Below are 22,397 nucleotides of genomic sequence, written 5' to 3' on the forward strand. Positions count from 1 at the left end.
AGCTTCATTGACATTTGTACAATAACCAATACAATCCCATGAGGAAATGATACTTTTGCTAGAAGAATTTCTAGCAATAACCCCACAATTGCAGCATTAACACTCTCCACAAAACTAGCGTCGACATTGATCTTGATATAGTAAGCAAGAGGAGGTTTCCACACCACATGATCTTTCAACCGTGCATAATCCGCTATAACACCTCTCACCTTTTTCCTTACCTTTGTTGCTAGAATCCAACTAAATAGTGTCATGATTGTCCGTGAAAGAGGACTGATAACTGTCCACAAAATTTGCAGAGATAGTAAAGGATTCCTTACCCTTTCCAAAACTAAGTCCTCTCTCAAATGCCATGCCCGCCAGAAAAGGAACAAGACTTGCTCCTGATGTTGCAAGCTCAACTGATCCGACAAACTCAATAGCCAGTCTGGTCGCGAGCACTTGAAGAACTATTCATCCGGAATATTACACGAATCTCTCAAGGCTAAACGCAGCGACCTTTAGAGCACCTCACCAGAGCATGAAAAGTGCTTTCATCTTCTACAACACAAATAAAGCACATACCTGAATTAGTCTGAGGGTGCTTAACTCTATTCATTTGGACCGCCAAGCTATTGGTAGCAGCACACCATGCAAAAATGGTAATCTTCTGAGGGACATTAGCCTTCCAAATTAAATCACGTATCCTCCTTTTCCTCCTCTGGTTCCCCACTAGATTGCCCAACGGTATACTTTTGCCAGAAGAAATGAGTGATGCTCTTTTTCAAATGATGCATCACTAAGGAGCATAAGCAAAAGTAGGCAAAAGCTAGAGTGTAAAAAACAAAGTTTTCCCTTCATATTATCAGTCCCAAGGGGTTTAACAAGTGAAATAATGTGGGATGGATCAACCATAGCATCACAAGAATGAAGTTGTTTAAAGAACAAATTTGTCATACCTTTCATCTTCTCTAGATTTTCCATGAGACGGCCATCATTCTCTCTAAGATCAAAACAATATTTTTCTTTGCTCTTCAAGTAGCATTCCACTATTTTTTTATATTACATCCCCCCATTTCATCTTGTCCAAACATGATCTTTACTTCCATAGCATTTCTTCCTTGATCAGTAGCTCTCATCCATGTCCACTAGAACTTTCTTCCTTTCGAGCAAGAACACCTATGATATAAGATGTTTTTGGGTGTCTTTCTTTATAAACAAAATTGGAAAGAAAACAGTTGAAACCAACCAGCTAATTTCTAGAAGAAATCATCCACGTCTCGCATGCGCCATAGTCCTCATAGGGCCCGCCAATCGTCCATCGCATTCTCCCCTATCTCTTAGACGTCAAAGAGAGACACTTGGTTATTTCCCTCTTTGTCTCCCGCCTCCGTCATTCTCTCTCTTTTCGTCCCTCATTCTATCTCTTGTGGTCGTGCGGCGACCATTGTTGTAGGCAGAGACACTCATTGTGCATTTTGCTGCAGGGAATAGTAACTGCTATACAAGGTCTCGTCATCTATGGAAGATGCAAACGCAATGCTCATCGTGTTGCTAACCCGCATATCTCTTTGGCCTATAGATTTGTTCTTGATATCATGGACTATTGCTCGCGAAGGGGACTATCTATTTTTTATTCTTGGATCTCATTGATCAATGATAAATAGTTAGAAGCCACCATGATTCTCTGCATACCTCAATTCCCAACAACAAATAAGGCTTGGCGTAGTGCCATGGCTTTTGCAACTACAAGATTTGAATTTGAGCGAAGTAGCCTCTGCTTGCATTGTCGCCTGCACCGTCCCTCGATGATCGCAAATCACCATGCCAAACCCCACTCTTGTAGAATGAGAAAAGATTGATGCATCCATGTGGACAAGCATCGACCCTTCTGTGGCGGAGACCAATTTTGGTTTGACTTCAGGGACTCACGCATGATGAAAACTGGAAAAAATGCAAATTGATGAACTCGATGTAGACTTTGATCTTTCCTACAACACGAAGTGGATGAATTAAGATCTTACAATTACGGTAGACATTTCTATGCTCCCAAACATACCAAATTACCATGGCAGAAAAATCAGTAGCAATTATTATCCTTGATAATATACATTTCCTAATATGGATATAGTTTTTCAGGTTCAAGCAAATTTGATAACCTTTTCAAGTTATTTCTAGATTTTTTTAAACATCACCCATGTTGTGATGAGCAACCGCACCATTGTGTGTATTGAGATGGTGGCAGCCTAATTCGATGTCTACATTGGATATCAGCGGGTCAATCCACAGTGTCAACCAAATTTGAAATCCGCATGTCACTGCATTCAGTACTTGGGCGCGTGGTTTTCAATTTGAAAAGTTATTTGCACTGGGCGACTGGTCAACGCTCACGTTAGTCACGTGGCGTGCATTCGATCGACGCAGATCGCGAGTCTTCCATGCGGCGCTCTCGGCTATTCCTCTCTCGACACGCACGACACGTGTCTGCCTTAGTGGGCCGGCGACCGCTCTTCCCCTTCCTTATATTCTCCCGCATCCTTCTCGACGACTCGTCTTTCTTCTTCCTCTATTGCCCGAGCGGTCTCATGCTCTTCTCCCTCTCTCTCGCCATCTTCACCCCCGGTGAGCCAGCCAACGAGCCATCGCCCTTCCCTTGTTTATCTCTCTCCCAGTTGAATCCGGTGCTACTCTCAACGGCTAGTGCTGACCGGAGCACGGTGCTGCAAACTTCGAGCGCCTGTGTCTGCGGTGGGAAGTTGCAACCGGATCCCAATGGCCGTTGCAACATGTGTAGCGTGGTGCAGGGAGTGGCACGGCGGGGTACTGCGACCGACGCAGTGGCGCGCTGCGGTCGGCATCATGGCATGTTGCGGCGTGAGCGCGACGGTGTTGCGATGCCGCGACAGATCTGCGAGTGATGACGCCCTCCGACGCAGGTGAGAGTTGACTTTTTCCTTCTTCTTTTTTCCTTTTTTCTGCAATTGGATAGTTATTCAGATCCAGATCGCTGGGGCCGCCCGGCGCCCGGCCAAAAGTCGCGCTGGTCGACCGGCTCAGTTACTCGTAACTGATCTCTTATTCTGTAAGAAAACCGGGCGACCTCGAGAGCGGGTGAGAGTTGACTTTTTTTTTTCTGCAATCGGACGGTCATTCATACCAGATCCTAGGGTCGGCCCGGCGACCGGCCTAAAGTCGCGCCGGTCGACCGGCGTAACTGACCTTTCAGTTTGCGAAGTCTACGTTCCTTTCGGTGGGGGTGGACTGCGGGTCACCGGTGTGAACGCGGCCCCGTGTATCCCTCCTGTCGGAAACGACAGCCGGGCCGCCGCCCGCGCCGAGGCGCCTCAGCGTCCGACACGTAGGCGCTCGCACGTGCGCGGGAGGCCGCCCGCCCCGCTCCACCGATCCTCATCCGGTGCGGCTTGAAGATGGATATACATATCTCCTAGGGAAGCCCCGCGGATCCTCTGCGCGTCCCCCCTCCCCCGCCCCCTCCCCCGCGCCCGTCCGATCCCGATCGTGCGGCCCAGGCCCCGGCCGCACCGGTCAAACACCGCGGGCCCCCCCAGAGCGGCCGCCGCGCTCCCACGGATAAGATCGCGCGCGGGCTGCCGCTGCCGCCCGCGAGGGACTGCGCGCGGTGGACTCTTCCGCCCAGCCCCCTGGGTTCGCACCTAATTCGCAGGCCGGACGGTCACGACTCACGACGACTTTTTCTCATATCCTCAGGATAGAGGCCGTTTTTGTTGGGTTGCGGCCGCCCGCGGCGCGATCAATGGATGAGGGCTCCAGTAAACGCATGCAACCACGTCATTATCTATCCCTCTGACAGCAGGCAAACCCACCGATCTTCGGCCGCAGGCCAGGAAGTCACCATCCGATAAAAATATTACAATATCAGGGGTAAAATTTCGAATTAAGAATAACCCAGATAGGAGTTTTTGACCTGCAAGCAAAGCGGCTTTTTTTATGGTAACCGCCACGGCATGCACGCAGGCGGATCACTTGTGCTGTAAGAAAGGCAGAGCATTGATCGGGCGGATGGATAATGCTGATCCCTTGGGTCGGTCAGTCAGCATAGGCGACGATTATCCATCCGTCCCGGAAACAAATAGCGCCAGTGGTTTGTCATGAATTCTCTGGCTGCGGTTAGGTGGACGGCACGCGGGGCGGCGCCCGGGGACGAGACGCCCGTGTTTATCCAGGGTGCTTAGCGCGAAATTCCGATTATATTTAATCCGCGTACGGGGCGACCGGCGAGAGGCATCGCAGAGTTCATCACACCCGCGCTCGCCAGCTCGAGCGGGGGCCAGAAAAACACTCTATCCATTCCCGTTCCAGTCTAGTGTAGTAGACTAGAGAAACAAAAGCCTCGCCTCCATTCCGTTACTCCTAGTCGTGATAGATAGATAGATAGATCCCGCCCCGGCCCAGCCCCTCCGATCCTCAAGAGCCACCGCCGCACGCCGCACGCCGACCGACGATCACCCCCGCCTCCATCCACCTCCCGCCACCACCGCCTCCCCTCCCTCCTCCGTCTTTGCCAATCCGTCGAGTTTCCCCGGAGTTTCCGCCACCCTCTTTCGAGCTTTTTCTTGCCGGTTAATGCTGGTCCTGGGGATGGGCGGCGGCGTCTTCTCTTGTCCGGTGGCGGCGATCTGCCGATGTGGCGGCCGCGTGGGCGGCGGGAGGAGGAGCACCTGAGACTCTGCCGCCGCTCTGCCGCCGTGTTGCCTTCCCTTTGACCGAAAGGTGCCGCTCCTTTCCGGAAAGGGGGAATTTGTTTCTGCTCTTCTGGCGACTTCCTTTGCGCCGATTCCATTCCTTGTTGCCTCGCTAAATCTCGCTCGGATTTCTTCTCCTTCCCCTTGGACTCCCTCCCGGCCGCAGATCCTTTGCCTCCCTGCCCGCCCATTCTTGCTCTGCTTCTTCAGCCGCTCTGCAACTGCAACCTTGAGTTCTTGCTGAGTTTGTTGGTCAAGAAGATCACATCTGGGAGAGGATGGCGTCGAGATCCTACTCCAACCTCTTGGAGCTCGCCGGCGGGGCTGACCGCGACCAGCCGCTGCCGTCCCTCGGGCAGCCGCGGATACCGCGGGTGATGACGGCGTCTGGCATTGTGCCCGGCCTTGACCGCTCCGACGCCCCAGCTGACGCCGACGCCGACGCCGACGCCGCCTCGGTGGCCTCCGACGACCAACCCGACCAGCCGCCGCGGGAGCGCACCATCATCGTGGCCAACCAGCTCCCCATCCGCGCCTGCCGCGGCGCCGACGGCGCCTGGGAGTTCTCCTGGGACCAGGACAGCCTCCTGCGGCAGCTCAAGGAGGCTCTGCGCGCGCACCAGGGCCGCGCCCACATGGACTTCGTCTACATCGGCGGCCTGCGCGACGACATCCCGGCGGAGGAGCAGGACAAGGTCGCGCTCGAGCTCTACGACCGCTTCCGCTGCGTGCCCGCCTTCCTGCCGGACGACCTCCGCTCCCGCTTCTACCACGGCTTCTGCAAGCAGCAGCTGTGGCCACTGTTCCATTACATGCTGCCACTGTCGCCCGAGCTCGGCGGCCGCTTTGACCGCGACCTGTGGAAGGCCTACCTGTCCGTCAACAAGATCTTCACCGACAAGATCATGGAGGTGATCAACCCCGAGGAGGACTTCGTGTGGGTGCACGACTACCATCTCATGCTCCTGCCCACCTTCCTGCGCAAGAAATTCAACCGGGTCAGGCTGGGATTCTTCCTGCACAGCCCGTTCCCATCATCGGAGATCTACAAGACCCTGCCGGTGCGCGAGGAGGTGCTCCGGGCGCTGCTGAATGCCGACTTGATTGGCTTCCACACATTTGACTATGCCAGGCATTTCCTCTCATGCTGCAGCAGGATGCTGGGAATGAAATACGAGTCGCAGAGGGGATACATTGGACTGGAATATTATGGACGGACTGTCACTGTCAAGATACTGCCGGTGGGGATACATTTGACGCAGCTGCAGGCAGTGCTCAACCTCCCGGAGACCGGGCTCAAGGTCGCCGAGCTTATGAAGGAGTTCCCTGATCCTCATCGCATCATGATGCTTGGTGTGGATGACATGGACATATTTAAAGGCATCAGTCTGAAGCTTTTGGCATTTGAGGAGCTCTTGACGCAGCATCCAGAGTATCGAGGAAAGGTGGTGCTGGTACAGATTGCCAATCCGGCTAGGGGGAAGGGAAAGGATGTCAAGGAGGTACAGGATGAGAGCTATGCCATGGTGAAGCGCATCAATGAGGCATTTGGGCAGCCAGATTACCAGCCAGTCATATTGATCGACAGGCCGCTGCACTTCTATGAGAGGATGGCATACTATGTTGTTGCTGACTGCTGCTTGGTGACCGCGGTGAGGGATGGCATGAATCTTATACCATATGAGTACATCATTGCTAGGCAGGGGAATGAGAAGATTGACAGGATCCTGGGTCTCAGCCCTTTCACAAGGAAGAAGAGCATGCTTGTCGTGTCGGAATTCATTGGCTGCTCACCCTCCCTGAGTGGCGCAATTCGGGTGAACCCTTGGAACATTGAGTCGGTGGCCGAGGCAATGGACAAGGCCTTGCACACAGGTGAAGGTGAGCAGGCGCTGAGGCACGAGAAGCATCACAAATTTGTGAGCACACATGATGTCGGATACTGGGCAAACAGCTTCCTGCAGGATCTGGCGAGGACTTGCCAAGACCATAACAAGAGGCGCTGCTGGGCCATAGGATTTGGGCTAAGGTTCAGGGTTGTGGCCCTTGATACGAGCTTCAAGAAGCTCGCGGCTGAGCATCTTGTCTCAGCCTACCGGAAGGCAACCACGCGCGCCATTCTCTTGGACTATGATGGTACGCTGATGCCTCAGTCATTGTTTGGTAAGATGCCGAGCCCCGAAACAATAGACATGTTGAACAGCCTTTGTCGCGATGAGAAGAACATGGTCTTAATCGCAAGCACAAAGACCCGGGAGACCTTAAGTGAATGGTTCTCAGCATGTGAGGACCTAGGCCTTGCTGCTGAGCATGGCTACTTCATCAGGTAAATTCCAACTGTTCCCTGAAAATTCTCTCAAGTACCTTCATTGTTGAAATGAAACTACTACTACTACTACTATGACTTTGTACTGTACATTCTAATTAACACCATTGTTGAAACGAAACTACTATCACCACTATGACCTTGTACTGCACATTTAACCTGTATGTGTACATTCCAATTAACACCATTTTGCTGTAGGCTGGAACGAGATGCAGAATGGGAGACATGCGGCCTGTCAACAGACTTCAGCTGGAAGCAAATCGTGGAGCCGGTGATGAAGACCTACACCGAGACAACGGACGGGTCGATCATCGAGGACAAGGAGACGGCAATAGTGTGGTGCTACGAGGACGCGGACCATGATTTTGGATCTTGCCAGGCCAAGGAGCTCCATGATCACCTGGAGAGTGTCCTCTCCAACGAGCCGGTATCAGTCAAAGCTGACCTGCACTATGTTGAGGTGAAGCCACAGGTAAAGTTTGGCTGACACCAACGGTGCTTTTGTTTCCTACTACCGTACCTAGTGTGGTTGCGCCACTGCACTTCTGTGATGGAAACAACACTAAGCCAGGAACGTTCTTTGCACTGCAGGGTGTGAGCAAGGGCCTGGTGGCGAAGCGGATGCTGTCGACAATGCAGGAGCTGGGGCTCCAGCCCGACTTCATCCTCTGCGTCGGGGACGACCGCTCCGACGAGGACATGTTCGAGGTGATCACCACCGCGATGGACGGCCCCTACCTGAGCCCTTCCGCGACGGTCTTCGCCTGCACCATCGGCCAAAAGCCCAGCAAGGCCAAGTACTACCTGGATGAGCCCGCCGACATCAAGCGCATGATCCGGGCCCTCGCGAGCGTCTCTGACCAGGAGCTGGCGATGGAGGAGGGCGAAGACCCTCCTTACCCTTTCCTCGCCGGCGACGGCACCAGCAGCGACGACACCTGGCTGGACTGAGGGGGGAAGCCGGCAGAGACGACCAGCAGCAGCGCAGCCTCCGGCCTGAATAAGACAGCATAATGGACGTAAACGGCACCATAGTTGTGTTTCTGCTTGGTTGTTGTTCTGCCTGTTTCGCCCGTTGTGTATATAGACTCCGTTGAACCTTGGTTAAATTACCGACTAAAAATTTCCAGACACCATCTAGCCGCTGTTTTAATTTGCACTTTCTTTGTTTTTTTTTGAAACAATGCACTTTCTTTGCTTTTTTTTTTGAGAACTACTCTTTCTTTGCTGTTGGTCTGAGAACTTGGCAAGGCGAAGGAGTTCGCACCCAGCCCACTAGTGTTCGAGTCTCGGCTCGAGCGCCTGGTGGAGTTTTCTTCTATAAAAAATGCCAACAGCCTAGTCTAGCCGGAGTTTTTTTTTTTTGTCGTTGGTCTTGCTCTCTCTCGCGGCTGGTGCTGCCTCCTGGCCTGGCCGAGTGGAGTGAAGGCGCCAATGATTTCAGCTCGCCTTTTTTTCTTGTGTTTCGGCTCGTGCTGGCTGGTGGCTGGGCGCGCCCGTCCGCCCGTAGTGCTGGCTGGTCGTGTGGGGTTTCGGATAAGAAACAGGATTAGAAGTAGGTGTTGCCACTGTTGCAGTCTCCCGGCAAATGATGGGCGCCATTTGTCACTGGTGGGGGTGAGAGGCAAAGTAGGTCGGGTGCTGGTCTTATGCCATATGGGGTAATAAAGGCGAGGCCCCGGCGCAGTCGGGTTGGTGGTTACTCGTCGTGCGCGCTGGCGATAAGATTGCGCCTGCCTATTCGGCCATGCCATGTCTAGTCTACTAGTATAGTCTATAGTCTATAGTACTCTGGCATACCAAATGGCCAAGAGAGATCCCCTGCCAGATCGGATTGGATTGGATTGGGTTGGGTTGGGTTGATGCAAGGCAAAGCCTTCCGGTTCGTGCTGGTTAGGTTAATGAATCTACTCCAGGGTGGTGTTGCTCTTAGATGGAAGACGCAACGCGGCGGCCGGCGGGTTTTGGCTGACAGCGGCACCGATCGCAGCGGACAAGCCGCCGACCGGGGGCGTGGGCATTGGCAACCAACGTCTCTGTCTTTCGCGTAATCTTCTCGTATGGGACAGCGGCGACCCGGTCCGCCCGCGTCCACGCTCGGCTCGGTTCTGCCGACCTGGCTGTCGTCCTGCTCGTACGTCGCGGCGCGGCTTGTCCGGGCGCGGGGAAAGGGATCGTCGGGCCGGTGTTTCCGATGGCGCCGTCGCTCTTGCACAGGTGTGCCACTGATGAAAACGATGCGAGCGCATCGGCCAGCAGTCGGAAGGAAGCTGTCGCTGTCGGGGGAGGAGAGGATAAGGGCGGGATCAGTTCGCGCGTCCCCGGCGACGGGAATGGGGTAGGAGGTTGACCCCTTCTTTTCGGGATGGACGGATGGCCGACCTTCCTTTCCTTCCACGACCAAGGCTCGCGGGGACATGCGTCAAGCCGTCAATAATTGGCGTAGATGTACTCCTTCCGTCCGGAAATACTTGCTACACGTTGGATGCACGCTTTTTCCATTATTTAGCTGTTTGGGTCGATTGTCCGTTCGGCGTCTGCCTTGTTTTTGTTTCGGGTCAGCAGTGCGTCCATCACGCGACACCCATTTCACGTCCAAGCCTAAATTTTAAAAGGTCCACGGTCATAGATTATTGCCGGCGGTCATGCCATCGTTCAAAGTTCATACCGGTGCAATGCCAGCAGATGACATGCAATGTCAGCCTCCAAAAAATTCACCACACAATTCATACTGACGCACTTGCCAGTAGCCGGCACACATGCCAGCAAAAAAAAAGGACGGAAATTCGACCATGCCATTCTTGGCTGTGGTCATGCCAACACATTTGCCGGCATACAAAAAAAAGGATGGCGCTCTTCGTCATAGATCACTCCTCGTCGAATTTGAGCATGTCGGCCTGCATCTTCTCGAACCATGGCCTCTTCCTCGGTGGCACGGTGTTCAGGTCCACTTTCATGATCTTCACCCTCGCCATCATGCTAGCGAGCGCCACTTCTTTTGTCTTGCTCTTGGCATTGGCGGACTAAATCTCGAGCATCTTGACTTGCTTCTCTGCCTTGAGGTAAAGCCCCCTCCTTTGCATCTTTATGAAGGCGTTCATTTGCTCTTTTTTGTCTTACCGACACTTCCCCTTTTTGTGACCTTCTTGCTCATCATGCCCTTCAAGGTTGCAAGCAAGGCAATCGAGGCCGCACCGCGCTTGCCCTCCTTCTTGGAGTTGGCATTCCCCCGCGGCCGTGGCTTTTTGCCCTACCCAAGCTCCTCCACGGCTTCCTTCCCCCTCACGCGCCATGACGGCGGCATATTGCGCCTTGAACTTCTCCTCCACCTTGATGACCATCCAACAATGGGAGAAGTTGAAGGACTTGCCCTCATGTTGGGCCTTGAATGCCTCCAAAGCTTGAAATTCCTACAAATGAATAACATGGAAGCATATGGGCAAATGGACATGCAAGCATAAACGAAAACGGATACGAAGAGGGGCACATGTATCCCGTATCTTGCATGCTGATACCGCTCAACGGGCATGCCTTGATGGTCTCAGGGGTGGCACAAAACTTGTTGCGCTCTTGTTGTATCACCCTTCATCGCTTCGAGAGGGACACCCTCCCACGCTTGCTTTGCATTTCGTACGGCACAAACTTCTTGCGTTCATGCTACTCACGATGAACACGAATCCAAAAAGTTGATACCTTTTGCTCGATGCCGACCTTGGGGTCTTTCCCAATGTCCCTCCAACACTCACAAAGGAGCTTGTCCTTGGACGGCGTGTATGCCTTTGTCCGTTTGCTTTTGTGCTTCAGCTTCGCGCCGACTTGGTTGACAAGCTTGTCCTCGAACAAAGGCTCCTCGTCGATGTCCAATTCATCCTCTTCTTTGAGGCCGTAGTCCTTTGGGAACTCATGGTCGAGCGTGAAGCTGCCCATGCCGACCTGATCTTGCATGAACGTGTCGTCCATGCCAGCTTGATCATAGGTCGACGACATGAATGACGCTCGATCGTCTTGGCTTTGGGTCACCTCGGGATCGTAGGCAGTCGTGGCGGCACCGCCAGCGGAGGCAGCGGCCGCCGCCCCACCTTCAAAGATGATGTTCTCGACGATGAAAGATTGGCCGTTTCATCGTCGCGGGGCGCCGACATTGTGTCAAATAGGTTGCGTCTGCCGGGGAGCATGTCGGCTGGCATCTTTTGCGGTCGTTTTCTCGCCCCTCCGGAGGATGATGAACCGGCCACCAGCGTGGCGTTGAGGTCGATAGCCACGAGCGCGGGTGTGGACGGCGCCACCACGCTCACCTCCGGCGAGCATTCCCTAGAGAAGCAGGAGGCTTGCGGATAGACGTGGAAGCCGGGAATTGGCTGCATGGCAGACGCGCGCGACGACTATGGCAGCACCATCCGAGGAAATGCCGACGAGCCCGTGCTGGCCAGAGTCAACCCTAGGTAGATCAGGGCCTCCCACGTTGTCGCAACAACTCAGGCGTTGGTTTCCTCCTGTTGTGCGCAGCCGAGAGAGCGGCGACGGCCGCCGCTTTGTCCCTTGCGTCCGCCGCATGCCTCCGGCCATTCCTCTTCGCCGATTGTACGGCCCGTTCCTCGGGCATCAACTTCTTCTTGGGTGGTGCCGCGGTCTTGCGGGGCGCGCGGAGATTGCCTTTTGCGGAGGCGACAGAGGTGAGGGCAGACGAGGTGACGGAAGCGAGGCCGGCGATGGCATTGAGGGTCGGCGTGTCGCCGTCCATGGCCGGGAGCGCGGGCGGGCGGGAGTGTTTTGAGAAAGTGAAGGAAAATGATGATCGTTGTGCCACCGACTGGCGGGCCAGGAGAGGAGTAAGCGCGTGTTCGTTTCGTGTACTCGCAAGCGCAAATGAGGCTCAATTTTTGGCCGAGAATGAGTTGGCAGGTGGACAAAAGCGGTTGTGCATTCGTTTGGGTCGGCGCGTTGAGCCAACTTTTTTGTTTGCAGCGATCCAAACAAACACGCGCGGACGAAATAGGTCAGCGCGTTGGAGTTGCTCTAATAATGGCGTTCTATGCTTCTTGGTACTACTCCCTTAATTCCATAGATATAAAACCTTCCAGGGATTCCAATACAAACTAATACAGAGCAAAATGAGCAAATCTACTCTCTAAAATATGTATGAGTGACCTGATTTGTTGCCCGGGCTCAGATGAGCCTGGGCATGAACAGTACCTTGATTTGACATAGAAAAAAAGTTCAAAATTTCCCATTTTTTTTGTGGTGCAAGATGCTTCAGTGTGTGAACTCCGTACAATTTTTTGTGAAGTTTGGATATTCGAGAACCTCGTGGCAAAAAAGAAATTTTTCGGATGTTTGTGAAACTTCTGAAAATCACACTGTTTACATCTGATTTTGTCTTTTTGTCACGAGCTCCTCGATTGTTCAAACTTCACAAAATTTTGCACGGAGTTCACGCACAAAAGCATCTTGCACCAGATTTTTTTTTGGAGTATTCTGAACTTATTTTCTATTTCAAATTGGGGTACTGTTCACGGGCTCATCTAAGCTTGGGCTCTGCCTTGAATTATCCTGTATGTGTCCCTATTAAAATCTCTTAAAATGACATGGATTTAGAAACGGAGAGAGTACGTGTCTATATATGTCAGCTGAGGCTGGCATACAACCACTCAACGTAAAAAATGAGCGATCGACAGCCAGGTGATGTTTTCAGGCCAGCACTGCCAGCCTGACCATTTGGTTAACCGAGAGAGACAGATCTACAGCGCAAGCGACGCGACGCGGAGAGCTAAACTAATCACGCTGTGGATGGTTACAAGGCTCAGTGTTTAGGTTATGCTCCATGTTAGTACTCCATCTATTCCTAATATAAGTCTTTCTAGAGATTCCACTATAAAAATTATACTCAAATGCATTTGGCGCATTTTAGAGTATAGGTTCCCTCATTTTGCTTCGTATGTACCTCCCTCCGGAAAGAAATACTAAAGTAGTTATCTTAACACTTATATTTCTTTTCACTAAAGTAGTTATCTAGACACTCTTATATTTCTTTACAAAGGGAGTAGTCTATAGTGGAATCTCCTAAAAGACTTATATATACGAGTCAATCGCTGTTTCAAATGCTATAGGGAGTAAAAGAAAATTGTGCACAATATCAACCAAAAGCTCCACTTTTTATGCGGGTTTCACAAAAAGAAGGATCCACGTTATATAGAAGATCATATAGCACTTTGGTCAAACTGTGTATTACTTGTATGAGCTTACATACAAAATATGTGATACACATGCAAAACTGTCCATTTTCACAGTAAAGAAAAAGAAAAGCTATATTATGTATCCGAGGGAGTACCATTTTTATAGTACAGAAAAATAAAAGCTTCAACGTTGATTTTACTCAGCTAGTTCCACACCTGATCCCACAAGCTAGCAATCTGAACCGAGCTATGGTGCAAAGGAAGCTTTGCCAAATCCTTACTAGCTTCAGATTGATGCTTGGTTAAGTTCAATGCTTATAACTATGTTCTTTTCATCCTTCTCCTCAAAAACTGGCATCACTGCATATGGTATTTCTCAGCCCCGAACCACCTATGATTGGAGCAAGCCCGAGCCATTTGATTATTCGAGAACAAATGTAGTATCAAGGAAGTAGTACGGTGCTGAAAGATAAATCAATTACACTGGATAATCACAGTGATAAGAGGTTTGGGGACATAAGACTCAACCAAAAGTTCCACTTTATATATATAATCTAAAAGAAGATATAGCAGTTTGGTCAACTTGTATGAACATTTTTACAGAATATATGCTGCACATTGTAAACTGGAAATATAGTGGCATTTTACAGAAAAGAAAAAGGTTTGACGTGCCTTGGGGCTGGGGAGCACTACATATGGCTCTGTAGCAGCTAATTCCGCATCTGGTCTGAAACAGGGCTAAGATCTGAAAAGAAATACACTGGAAAGAATGCTATCATCTTGACACCTTTAACCACCTAGGCATGGATGGATGACCAAAAACACCGCCTGCGCATGGATGGTTCACAAATAACACTGGTAGAAAGCAGTTCACCCTGTACAGACCACCAGCAGGAACATTAATAGATTCTTGGGCCTCTGGGAGAAAAATGCCCTTACTGCAGTATAAAGGTACTAAATCTGTGCAAAGAGGAGCTCATTCCACATATCTGGTATACCAGGAAGGCACCAGTGCAAGCAATCATGAATGCCTGTTGGAGCTCTGAAAGTACGATTTGAGATATGCCCCTCATCTCGTAGTTGTGAGATAGCAGTAATATCCAAAAGCTTAACCTGAGTTCCATTTACAGCAAACTCTGCAGGCAAGTCACTTGAATGATCCTGCCAGACCTCGCTTCCATTAGAAAAGGGAACGCTATTACCACAACTTCCACCAGTGTTCCAATCGCCATTTACAAAATGCCTCGGTGACATTGTCCTCAGAAAAGCTTTCATCTGAGGACGGCTTGCGAGTTCTGAATCCACCCACCTGGCAATGCTATACAGTGTAAGATTCTTTGCACGGTTGAGATCTGCAAGTCTACCTTTCCCTACAGGCTCCCCATTGGCATACAATTCCCAGTGATTTCCATTGAATTTCCCTCTGTTCCAGTGATGACCTGTGTTAAGTACTAGAACATCAAAACCATGGAAATACTTCTTCAGGAATGTTACAGGCCGATCAAGATGCAACGCATAGCTAGTCACTGATTTTGTTGTGTTCAAAGGTTCCAATTCAGATAGGCTAGCAGACCAGTAGTAAAGGATAGTGGTGTTAGTCTCTGGAAATCGATAAGCCCACCCATCAGGTCTTAAAGCACCTGGAGCTTTGACAAGGCCATATTTCCAACCAACATCTTCAACATCTGGGCTGTATTTACCACTTGTTGCTATACACATGATGGACTGAAATTGCTGTCTCCCGAGGGAATCACCCACAAAAGCAAGAGTTTTATGCCTCAGCCTGTAAGCATTCCAATATGTTAGAAAAAAGTCCAGTATGTAAGCTAACGCACAGTTAAAAATAGCACAATACCTGCTCAACAAGTTAGGCCCTGAAAACTCAGGCATCTCACAACCGTGCGGCTGCCACCGGTAACTCTCATAGAAGAAATCTGTGCGTTGCATCATTCGACAAGCCCACATTTTTGACAGCCATTGCTTGCACTCATTACCTGAATAGAGTGGCCGTTTCTCATCTGCTACCCACTTTCCCTTTGCATAGTTACAATCTGCAAAGCAACAACGGCACTCTATTAGGCATAAGAAAGTAATCTTCAGACTCCCAACACATGATGGGCATGATAAAAATCATAACCTTTGTTCCATTTGTTCCGTCTGGTTATACTCGTGTGAGTGTCGTCGTTATAAGCTGGACCTGCAGGCTCAACTAGAGCTGATACATTACCCCCAATATGTTCCAGTTCATGCTGCTGTAGGAAACCTGATGCGGGAAGGGGGACACAGATAACAATTCAGCCAAAGGAGCATGGAGAGATTCTGAGTCGGCAATCAAAGCAACAAGCTAGCACAATAGCAACTACTGTATTTGAGAGGGTGTACCTTGGGAGAGAACTTTCAGCTGTTCTGGAGTTGTGCCCAGCAACAAAATGACAATCGGCACAACGAGGAGAACTAACAAAAGGCCCAAGCATAGCTTGTTGACAAGGAGCCTATGCAGAACACCGCCTTTCATCCTGGGAAGGCAGCATAGGACCTCACCAGGCTCCGCCAAGCAAACTCAGATTTCGGTCTCGATCGACCGCACCAAAAACAATCTCTGCGCACGAGAACGGTCGATCAGGCCCGCTATTCAAGAACAGTTCATACATGATTGTGAAATATCGAAATCGTGAAAAAAAATCATCCAATTGCAACGCGCAAAAGCTGAGCTCGGGTTCCTTCCAGAGCGCGTAACAAACACGGGCAGATCTAGATGGTGTGCCCGGGTGTACGCCGGGCCGGCGCACCCAAAAATTTCTCGCGCGGGTGGGGTTTAGCTAGCCATGGATAGCCAAATGCTCATACCTCGGAATCCGATGGCCGAAATTGTGGACGGGGTGCGGACGGCGGCTACGCGATGAGGTTGAACTGGGACGGCGATGGGGGGGCGACGCGAGGGGGAGGCGGATGGGTTTGTGGGTGGGGTGGGTATTGGGATTTGGGAACCGCCGTCGGGGGTGGCTAGGGGGGCTTACTGGGAGCCGCTGTGGTGAGCGGGCGGGGAAGCGACTGGGACTGGGAGCCGCCGAGGAGAAGTACGGCACGGCGGCAGGGTAGGGGAGGGGACCCGGGAGAGCGAGGGGAAGGGGAAAGGTGGCACTCCAGCGGTCCAGCCGCACGGGAGATGGGACGGTCCGGTGGTGGAGACGAGACCGTCAATATGAATTTTGACTTCGAGGGCATAATATGGGAGCAACTTCAACGGGGCGATCCATTTCGTCCGCCGCCGTTCGTTTGGATCGGCATTGATAGAAAAGTCGGCCCAATGCACCGACTCAGACGGAGACGTGTCCGTTTTTTGTTCGCAGGCGACCCATTCCCAGCCCATTTTTAAGCTGGATTTGCGTCGGCGCGAAAACGAAACGGACGCGCGTGCCTACTCCTCTTCCCGGGCCCGCCATTTTCTTCATTTTCCCAAAAACACTCCCGCCCACGCGCGCTCCCGCCCCCAGCCAGCCATGAAGGACGCCATCGACCTCGACGCCGCCGCCGGTCTCGCCTTGTCCGGCGCCGGCGCCGCCCCCGCGCGGGAAAGGCAAGCCTCGTGCGCCGCGCAAGACCGCCGCCGCGACCAAGCCGAAGAAGGTGCTGACGCCCCGAAGAGCGGGCAAGGGAGTCGGCCAAGAGGAAGGGCCGGAGGCACGCCGCAGACGCGAGGGGTGAGGCCGCCGCGCAGGCCTCCGTCCTCGCCGCCGCGCAGCAGGAGGTCACCAACGCCCGCGCCGCGACGACAACGAGGGAGGCGCTCTACATGCTAGGGTTAAACCCTAGCCAGCTCAGCCTCGTCCAAGCCGACGTCGCCACGGCCAGCACCGGCTCGTCGGCGTTTCCTCGGATGGTGCTGCCCGACTCGCCCCGCGCGCCGGTTTGCAACCCGATCCCCAGCTTCCATGTCTACCCGCAAGCCTCCTGCCCCTCCGAGGAGTGCTCGCCCGACGTGAGTGTGGTCGCGCCTTCCATTCCCGCGCCCGCGCCCATCGACCTCAACGCCACCCTGGTGGTCGGTGGCTCGTCATCCGGCGGCACGAGGAAACGCGCGCGTCAGACGCCGGTCGGCGGGCTCCCGGACGCCCGCAACCTGTTCGAGGAAATGCCTTCCGCCGTCGACGAGGATTACATGCAGAACCTCATCTTCGAGGGCAGTGCGCCGGCCGCTGGCTACGATCCTGACAAGACACAAAGCCAGGACGGCCGCGGGGCGTTCACGCCGGCCGCTGGCTATAATGCCGATCTGGCGGCCTTCATGCGTGATCAGGTCGGCATCGACATGGACGGCTCCCCCCTCGACCATGAGTTTCCGGACGACTACGGGCTAGAGGAGGAGGACGAGTGCGACATCGAAGTGGAGCCTTTGTTCGAGAACGAGCTCGCCAACCAAGCCGTCGGTCCTAAGCCGAAGCGCAAGAGCAAGCGCACGAAGACATACACAGCGGCCGAGGACAAGCTTCTTTGCGAGTGTTGGCATGACATTAGACAAGACCCCAAGACGGGCGCCGAGCAAAAGCATTCAACTTTTTGGATTCGTGTCCACCGAGAGTTTCATGAGCGCAAGAAGTTTTCACCTTACCAATTTGTGAGCACGCGCAGGTGGGTCTCCATTTCCAAGCGGTGGAGGGTGATCCAACAAGAGTGCAACAAGTTTTGCGCCACTCTTGAGAGCGTCAAGGCCCACCCCGTGAGCGGCATCGGCATGCAAGACATGGTATGCTAGCAAGCAAGACGCCCTCTTTTGTGTCATCAAGTTCATCCTTTGCGTGTTCATTTGCGTATCACTTGCCATATGCTTGCATGGAAACATTTTGTAGGCATTTCAAGCTTTGGAGGCATTCAATATTCAACACAATGGCAAATGCTTCAACCTCTCTCATTGCTACCGGGTCATCAAGGACGAGGAGAAGTTCAAGGCGCAATATGCCACACTCAAGGCATGTGGGGGAAGAAAGCCGTGGAGGATGTTGGGGAGGGCGAGCCAGCACGGCCGCAGGGGTAGACCAACTCCAAGAAGGAGGACAAGCGAGATGCGGCCACCAACGCCTTGATCGCAAGCATGGACGGCATGATGAATAAGGAATCAAGGAAGGAGGAGCGTCGGCGTTTCAAGGCGGAGCAAATGGATGCTTTCATGGAGATCCAAAGGAGGAGGCTTGATCTGGATGCCGAGAAGCAAGCCAAGATGTTCGAGCTTGAGGCGGAGAAGCAAGTCAAGATGCTAAAGATCGAGGCCACCAACGTCAAGACCAAGGCAAAAGAAGTGGCTCTCGCGAGCATGATGACCGGGGTGGAGATCATGAAGGTGGATCTCAACATCGTGTCACCAAGGAAGAGGTCGTGGTTCGAGAAGATGCAGGCCGGCATGCTTAAGTTCGACGACGAGTGATCTATGGCCGCGAGCGTCATCTTTTTTGTATGCCGGCATGACCACGGGAACCGCGATGGAGTGGTCGAACTCAAGTCCCACACTTTTTTTGTGTGCTGACATGTGTGTCGGCCGGCTGGCAAGTGCGCCAGCATGAACTGTGGTGATAATTTCTGAAGCCGGCATTGTATGTCGGCGCTGGCATGGTGCCGGCATGAGACATGGCCGCTGGCGTGATCGGTCGCAAGCCTTTTTTTATTTAAAAGTTAAATGTAGACATGAAATGGGTCGGCGCATTGGGCGCACTGCCGACCCAAATGCAAAACTGGGCGGACGCTGGACGGGCAGCCGACCCAAACGGACAAAAAGCGAACAAATGCACCGTTCATTTGGGTCGGCCAATTGGAGTTGCTCTAAGACCTTTTTTAAGGTCGTAATATAAGACGTTTTTTATAGCTTGCAAAAATATTTTACTATGCAAACCAACTGATGGTTGAATGGTTAGAGGGACAATGGTATTTCAGCTCATCAGGGTTCAATTCCTGATGCTCGCACCTACGGTGACTTCGTAAATCTTAATATGATATGTCGTGCGTGTGTACGTTCATAGAGGTGAGTGTATACACGTATGTCTGGACGCTTCTGTTTTTACTGTGTTAAAAAAATGTTTTACTATAATATTATTATGGGATGGTTTTTTTCTAGTGTGTACTACTTTTTTTCTTTAGGAAATGCTTGGCTTCATCCGACTAATAACTGGGCACGTGTTGACCTCCACGACCGTATAATCAGATGTTAAATAATGGTCGTGCGACGCGTGGCAATCCTACCCATACACTTGTTTGCAACACCGCCTTGTCGCAAGACGCACAAGTGCAACAAGGCTCTGTTGCAGACCGAGGAATCGATGGGGTCTTTGTTCGCCCGTCTCCTCTAGATCCCATCTCACCTCCACATCCGATAAGCCGCCGCCAGCCCTCGCATGTGCACGCGTGCCAACCGACGCATCACGCCTGCGAGCAAGCGCTCTGTCATCGTGCCTCCCCCACCTATCACATCGTCGCCAGCCCACTCACGCTCGACTCTCACCCCCTTCCGCGCAGCCTCAAGCAAGTCGGCGCCTCTCGTCACCTGTTGCCCCATGTGTCGTCACCGGCTTATACACCACCACGCTGATGGGAACCTCGAGCTCCTTTCCTCGGGCAACGACCAATGTTGATGTTCTGGACCAGGGGTACTTACCATGTCGTTTCCCAGCCAGGTAGGCCGGGCCGAGGACCCCCGTTTCGGTTCCAGCTTGGGTCATTTCGGGCAGTCCATACAAGGAAGATTCTACAAGACTTGGCATACAAAATGAAGACTCCTCTCAACCGACGTAGCCGATTAGAACTCATGTTATCCTAGGTCTCCGGTACATTATATAAACCAAGGCTAGGCTAGTCGATAGATCATTAACAATCTCCTGGTAGGCACCTATACTCTATACTATACCCCAATACAGTAAATAGAGGCAGGACATAGGGTATTATCTCTTGGAGAGAGCTTGGGCCTGGGTAAAATCATATGTCCTTGTTACCATCGTTACAAGACGACTAGCTTAGAATCCCTACATTGAGATCAGTCGGATTTGGCTCCGTCAGCCGTGGGCACCACCATGGCGCTGTCACGGATAGCCCAAGCTAGAAACGACTTCTACTAACCTCCTCCACGCTGCCCTCGACCACCACCAGTCGCCTCTGCCGCTGTGTGTGATGCCCCCCATTCAATCGTACACTAATTATACACGCAAATGTGTACGATCAAGATCAGGGACTCACGGGAAAATATCATAACACAACTCTAGACACAAATTAAAATAATACAAGTTTTATATTACAAGCTAGGGGTCCCGAGGGCTCGAATACATAAACTCGAATACACAAGAGTCAATGGAAGCAACAATATCTGCGTACAGACATAAGTTAGACAAGTCTGCCTTAAGAAGGCTAGCACAAAAGCAACAACGATCGAAAAGGCAAGGCCTCCTGCCTGGGAGCCTCCTAACTACTCCTGGTCGTCGGCGGCCTCCACGTAGTAGTAAGCACCCTCATGCTAGTAGTGGTAGTCGTCGGCGGGGGCAACGGTCTCAGGGGCTCCGTCATCTGGTTGCATCAAACGGATATGGGGGAAAAGGAAAGGAAAGCAAACGTGAGTACTCATCTGAAGTACACAGCAAGCAAGGATCTACACTACATATGCAACATTATCAAAGGAAGGTTGTATATGTGGACTGAGCTACAGAAATGCCAGAATAGAGGGAAGGCCCTAGTCCTATCGAAGACTAGCATCTTCAAGCATCTTGCGGCATTTAGAAGAGTACAAATCAACATAATGTAAAGTAGTAGTAGTGTTATCAACCTCGTCCAGAGATCCTTCCTCAAGCCCCTGCGAGAAAGCAATCACGGAGCCATCATATACATTACATGCCTCAGCATCCAGTATCCAGTTCTAGTTGTATCGATCGGGATACAACTTCGAGCGTCCGTTACCGTGGACCCGGCTATTCGAATAGATAGAATACTTCTGCAGGGGTGCACCAACTTACCCAACACGCTCGATCAACTTTGGCCGGACACACTATCAGGTCATGACCGGCCTCGGCCGATCAACACACCGCAGCCCTACCTAGGCTTAACAGAGAGGTCAGCACGCCGGTCTAAATCCTAAGCGCGCAGGGGTCTTGGGCCCATCGCCCTTTGCACTCATGCACGTTGTGTACGCGGCCGGTGAGCAGACCTAGCTACCTCCTTTAACAAGGCAGGTGCTTACGCAGTCCAACCCGGCGCGCGCCGCTCAGTCGCTGACGTCTAGAAAGCTTCGGGGGATGCATACGACGCAGAGTGCCCATACTTATTCCGCGTGGTGGTTAGTGCGAAAAAGGCCTGAGGCCTACTCAGATCAAATATCCAAACTGTTAGTGTCTTGGGAACGCGTGGTAACGAGCAGAGACTCACGATCGATGTGACCCCGTCGCCCCATCTCGAGGACTCATGGCAAGGGCTAAGAATGCCCGGCCACGCCTCGTAATTATCTCGCAGGCACCTTCCAGATCAACTCGACTCCACATCACTCGCAATTAAGCTCGCGCGGGTACCCCTCGGGGCCGACCCGTCTTTAGTAACATGGTTCAATGTAAAGTCATAGTAACCATAGTAACTGTGTGTCTAACACCAAGGGGAACCCTGAGGAATCACCCTCGACAGAATTCCACCTGATGTTATTGTCAAGGTGAACGAAGGAGGAATCACCCTCGAGGTCCACTCTTGAGGAGTTGCACGACAGTGTCGTTATCGGGAGTGGAGAAGGAGGAATCACCCTCGATGACCATAATCGATGAACTAACCTACAAGGTTAACATCAGAAGTGCTGATGAGGTATCACCCTCGGCACTCGATAGTAATCCAGTAGTGTCGAGCAACTAAGGGAAAAGTGATGTGCGGTGCGGGGGCCTGGTCTTCGATCCCGTTGATCGGGTCTTCTGATAATCCAGTGGGGCAGTCGGGATAAAGTGGGGGTCTCTGATGGGTCTCTACCCAACCTATACTAAACAGTTTAGGATAAGCAGGTAGGTAACAACAGCAGGTTACAATAAACAGGCTATGCAGCAGAAATAGGATAACGGTAGTAGCAGTAGATTCTAATGCAAGCATAAGAGAGAAGGGAATGGACGATATCGGAATGCTCAAGGGGGTTTTGCTTGCCTGAAAGCTCTACAGACAGATACAGACCCTCGACAGTGAAGTAGTCGATCACCGGAT

At 52.0% G+C, this 22,397-nt stretch overlaps 2 protein-coding genes across 3 annotated transcripts; one reads left to right on the top strand and one right to left on the bottom strand.

The window, feature by feature from the left end:
* Window positions 1-4,216: 4,216 nt before the first annotated feature.
* LOC147971620 (alpha,alpha-trehalose-phosphate synthase [UDP-forming] 6-like) lies at window positions 4,217-8,165 on the top strand. Its single transcript, XM_087526200.1, has 3 exons — window positions 4,217-7,029; window positions 7,228-7,501; window positions 7,621-8,165. Exons 1-3 carry the CDS (start codon window positions 4,982-4,984, stop codon window positions 7,978-7,980), a joined length of 2,682 nt encoding a protein of 893 aa, XP_087382326.1. The 5' UTR covers window positions 4,217-4,981; the 3' UTR covers window positions 7,981-8,165.
* A 5,068-nt stretch (window positions 8,166-13,233) lies between these two features.
* Window positions 13,234-16,396, bottom strand: LOC147971621 (protein trichome birefringence-like 14). Of its 2 annotated transcripts, XR_015604771.1 has the most exons (6): window positions 16,050-16,396; window positions 15,585-15,801; window positions 15,340-15,465; window positions 15,058-15,253; window positions 13,875-14,985; window positions 13,234-13,593 (listed from the first exon to the last, which is right to left on the bottom strand). XR_015604771.1 is itself a non-coding variant. In XM_087526201.1 (5 exons), exons 2-5 carry the CDS (start codon window positions 15,715-15,717, stop codon window positions 14,157-14,159), a joined length of 1,284 nt encoding a protein of 427 aa, XP_087382327.1. In that variant the 5' UTR covers window positions 15,718-15,801; window positions 16,050-16,396; the 3' UTR covers window positions 13,726-14,156. The 2 variants fall into 2 exon arrangements, 1 of the variants encoding a protein (XP_087382327.1); XM_087526201.1 differs by lacking the exon at window positions 13,234-13,593 and having other exon boundaries at window positions 13,726-14,985.
* Window positions 16,397-22,397: the final 6,001 nt, after the last annotated feature.

Source organism: Triticum urartu, chromosome 5A (genome assembly GCF_056163025.1).
Source record: "Triticum urartu cultivar PI428250 chromosome 5A, HENAU_Tu73, whole genome shotgun sequence".
Lineage (NCBI taxonomy): Eukaryota > Viridiplantae > Streptophyta > Magnoliopsida > Poales > Poaceae > Triticum > Triticum urartu.

Excerpts from the sequence above, each read along its gene's own strand:
- LOC147971621 (XM_087526201.1), bottom strand. The coding sequence starts at position 15,717 with ATGAAAGGCGGTGTTCTGCATAGGCTCCTTGTCAACAAGCTATGCTTG. Across the intron at positions 15,466-15,584 it reads GCTGAAAGTTCTCTCCCAAG|GTTTCCTACAGCAGCATGAA; the intron begins GTACACCCTCTC and ends TTCCCGCATCAG. Across the intron at positions 15,254-15,339 it reads ACGGAACAAATGGAACAAAG|ATTGTAACTATGCAAAGGGA; the intron begins GTTATGATTTTT and ends GTTGCTTTGCAG.
- LOC147971620 (XM_087526200.1), top strand. The coding sequence starts at position 4,982 with ATGGCGTCGAGATCCTACTCCAACCTCTTGGAGCTCGCCGGCGGGGCT. Across the intron at positions 7,030-7,227 it reads GAGCATGGCTACTTCATCAG|GCTGGAACGAGATGCAGAAT; the intron begins GTAAATTCCAAC and ends ATTTTGCTGTAG. Across the intron at positions 7,502-7,620 it reads ATGTTGAGGTGAAGCCACAG|GGTGTGAGCAAGGGCCTGGT; the intron begins GTAAAGTTTGGC and ends TTTGCACTGCAG.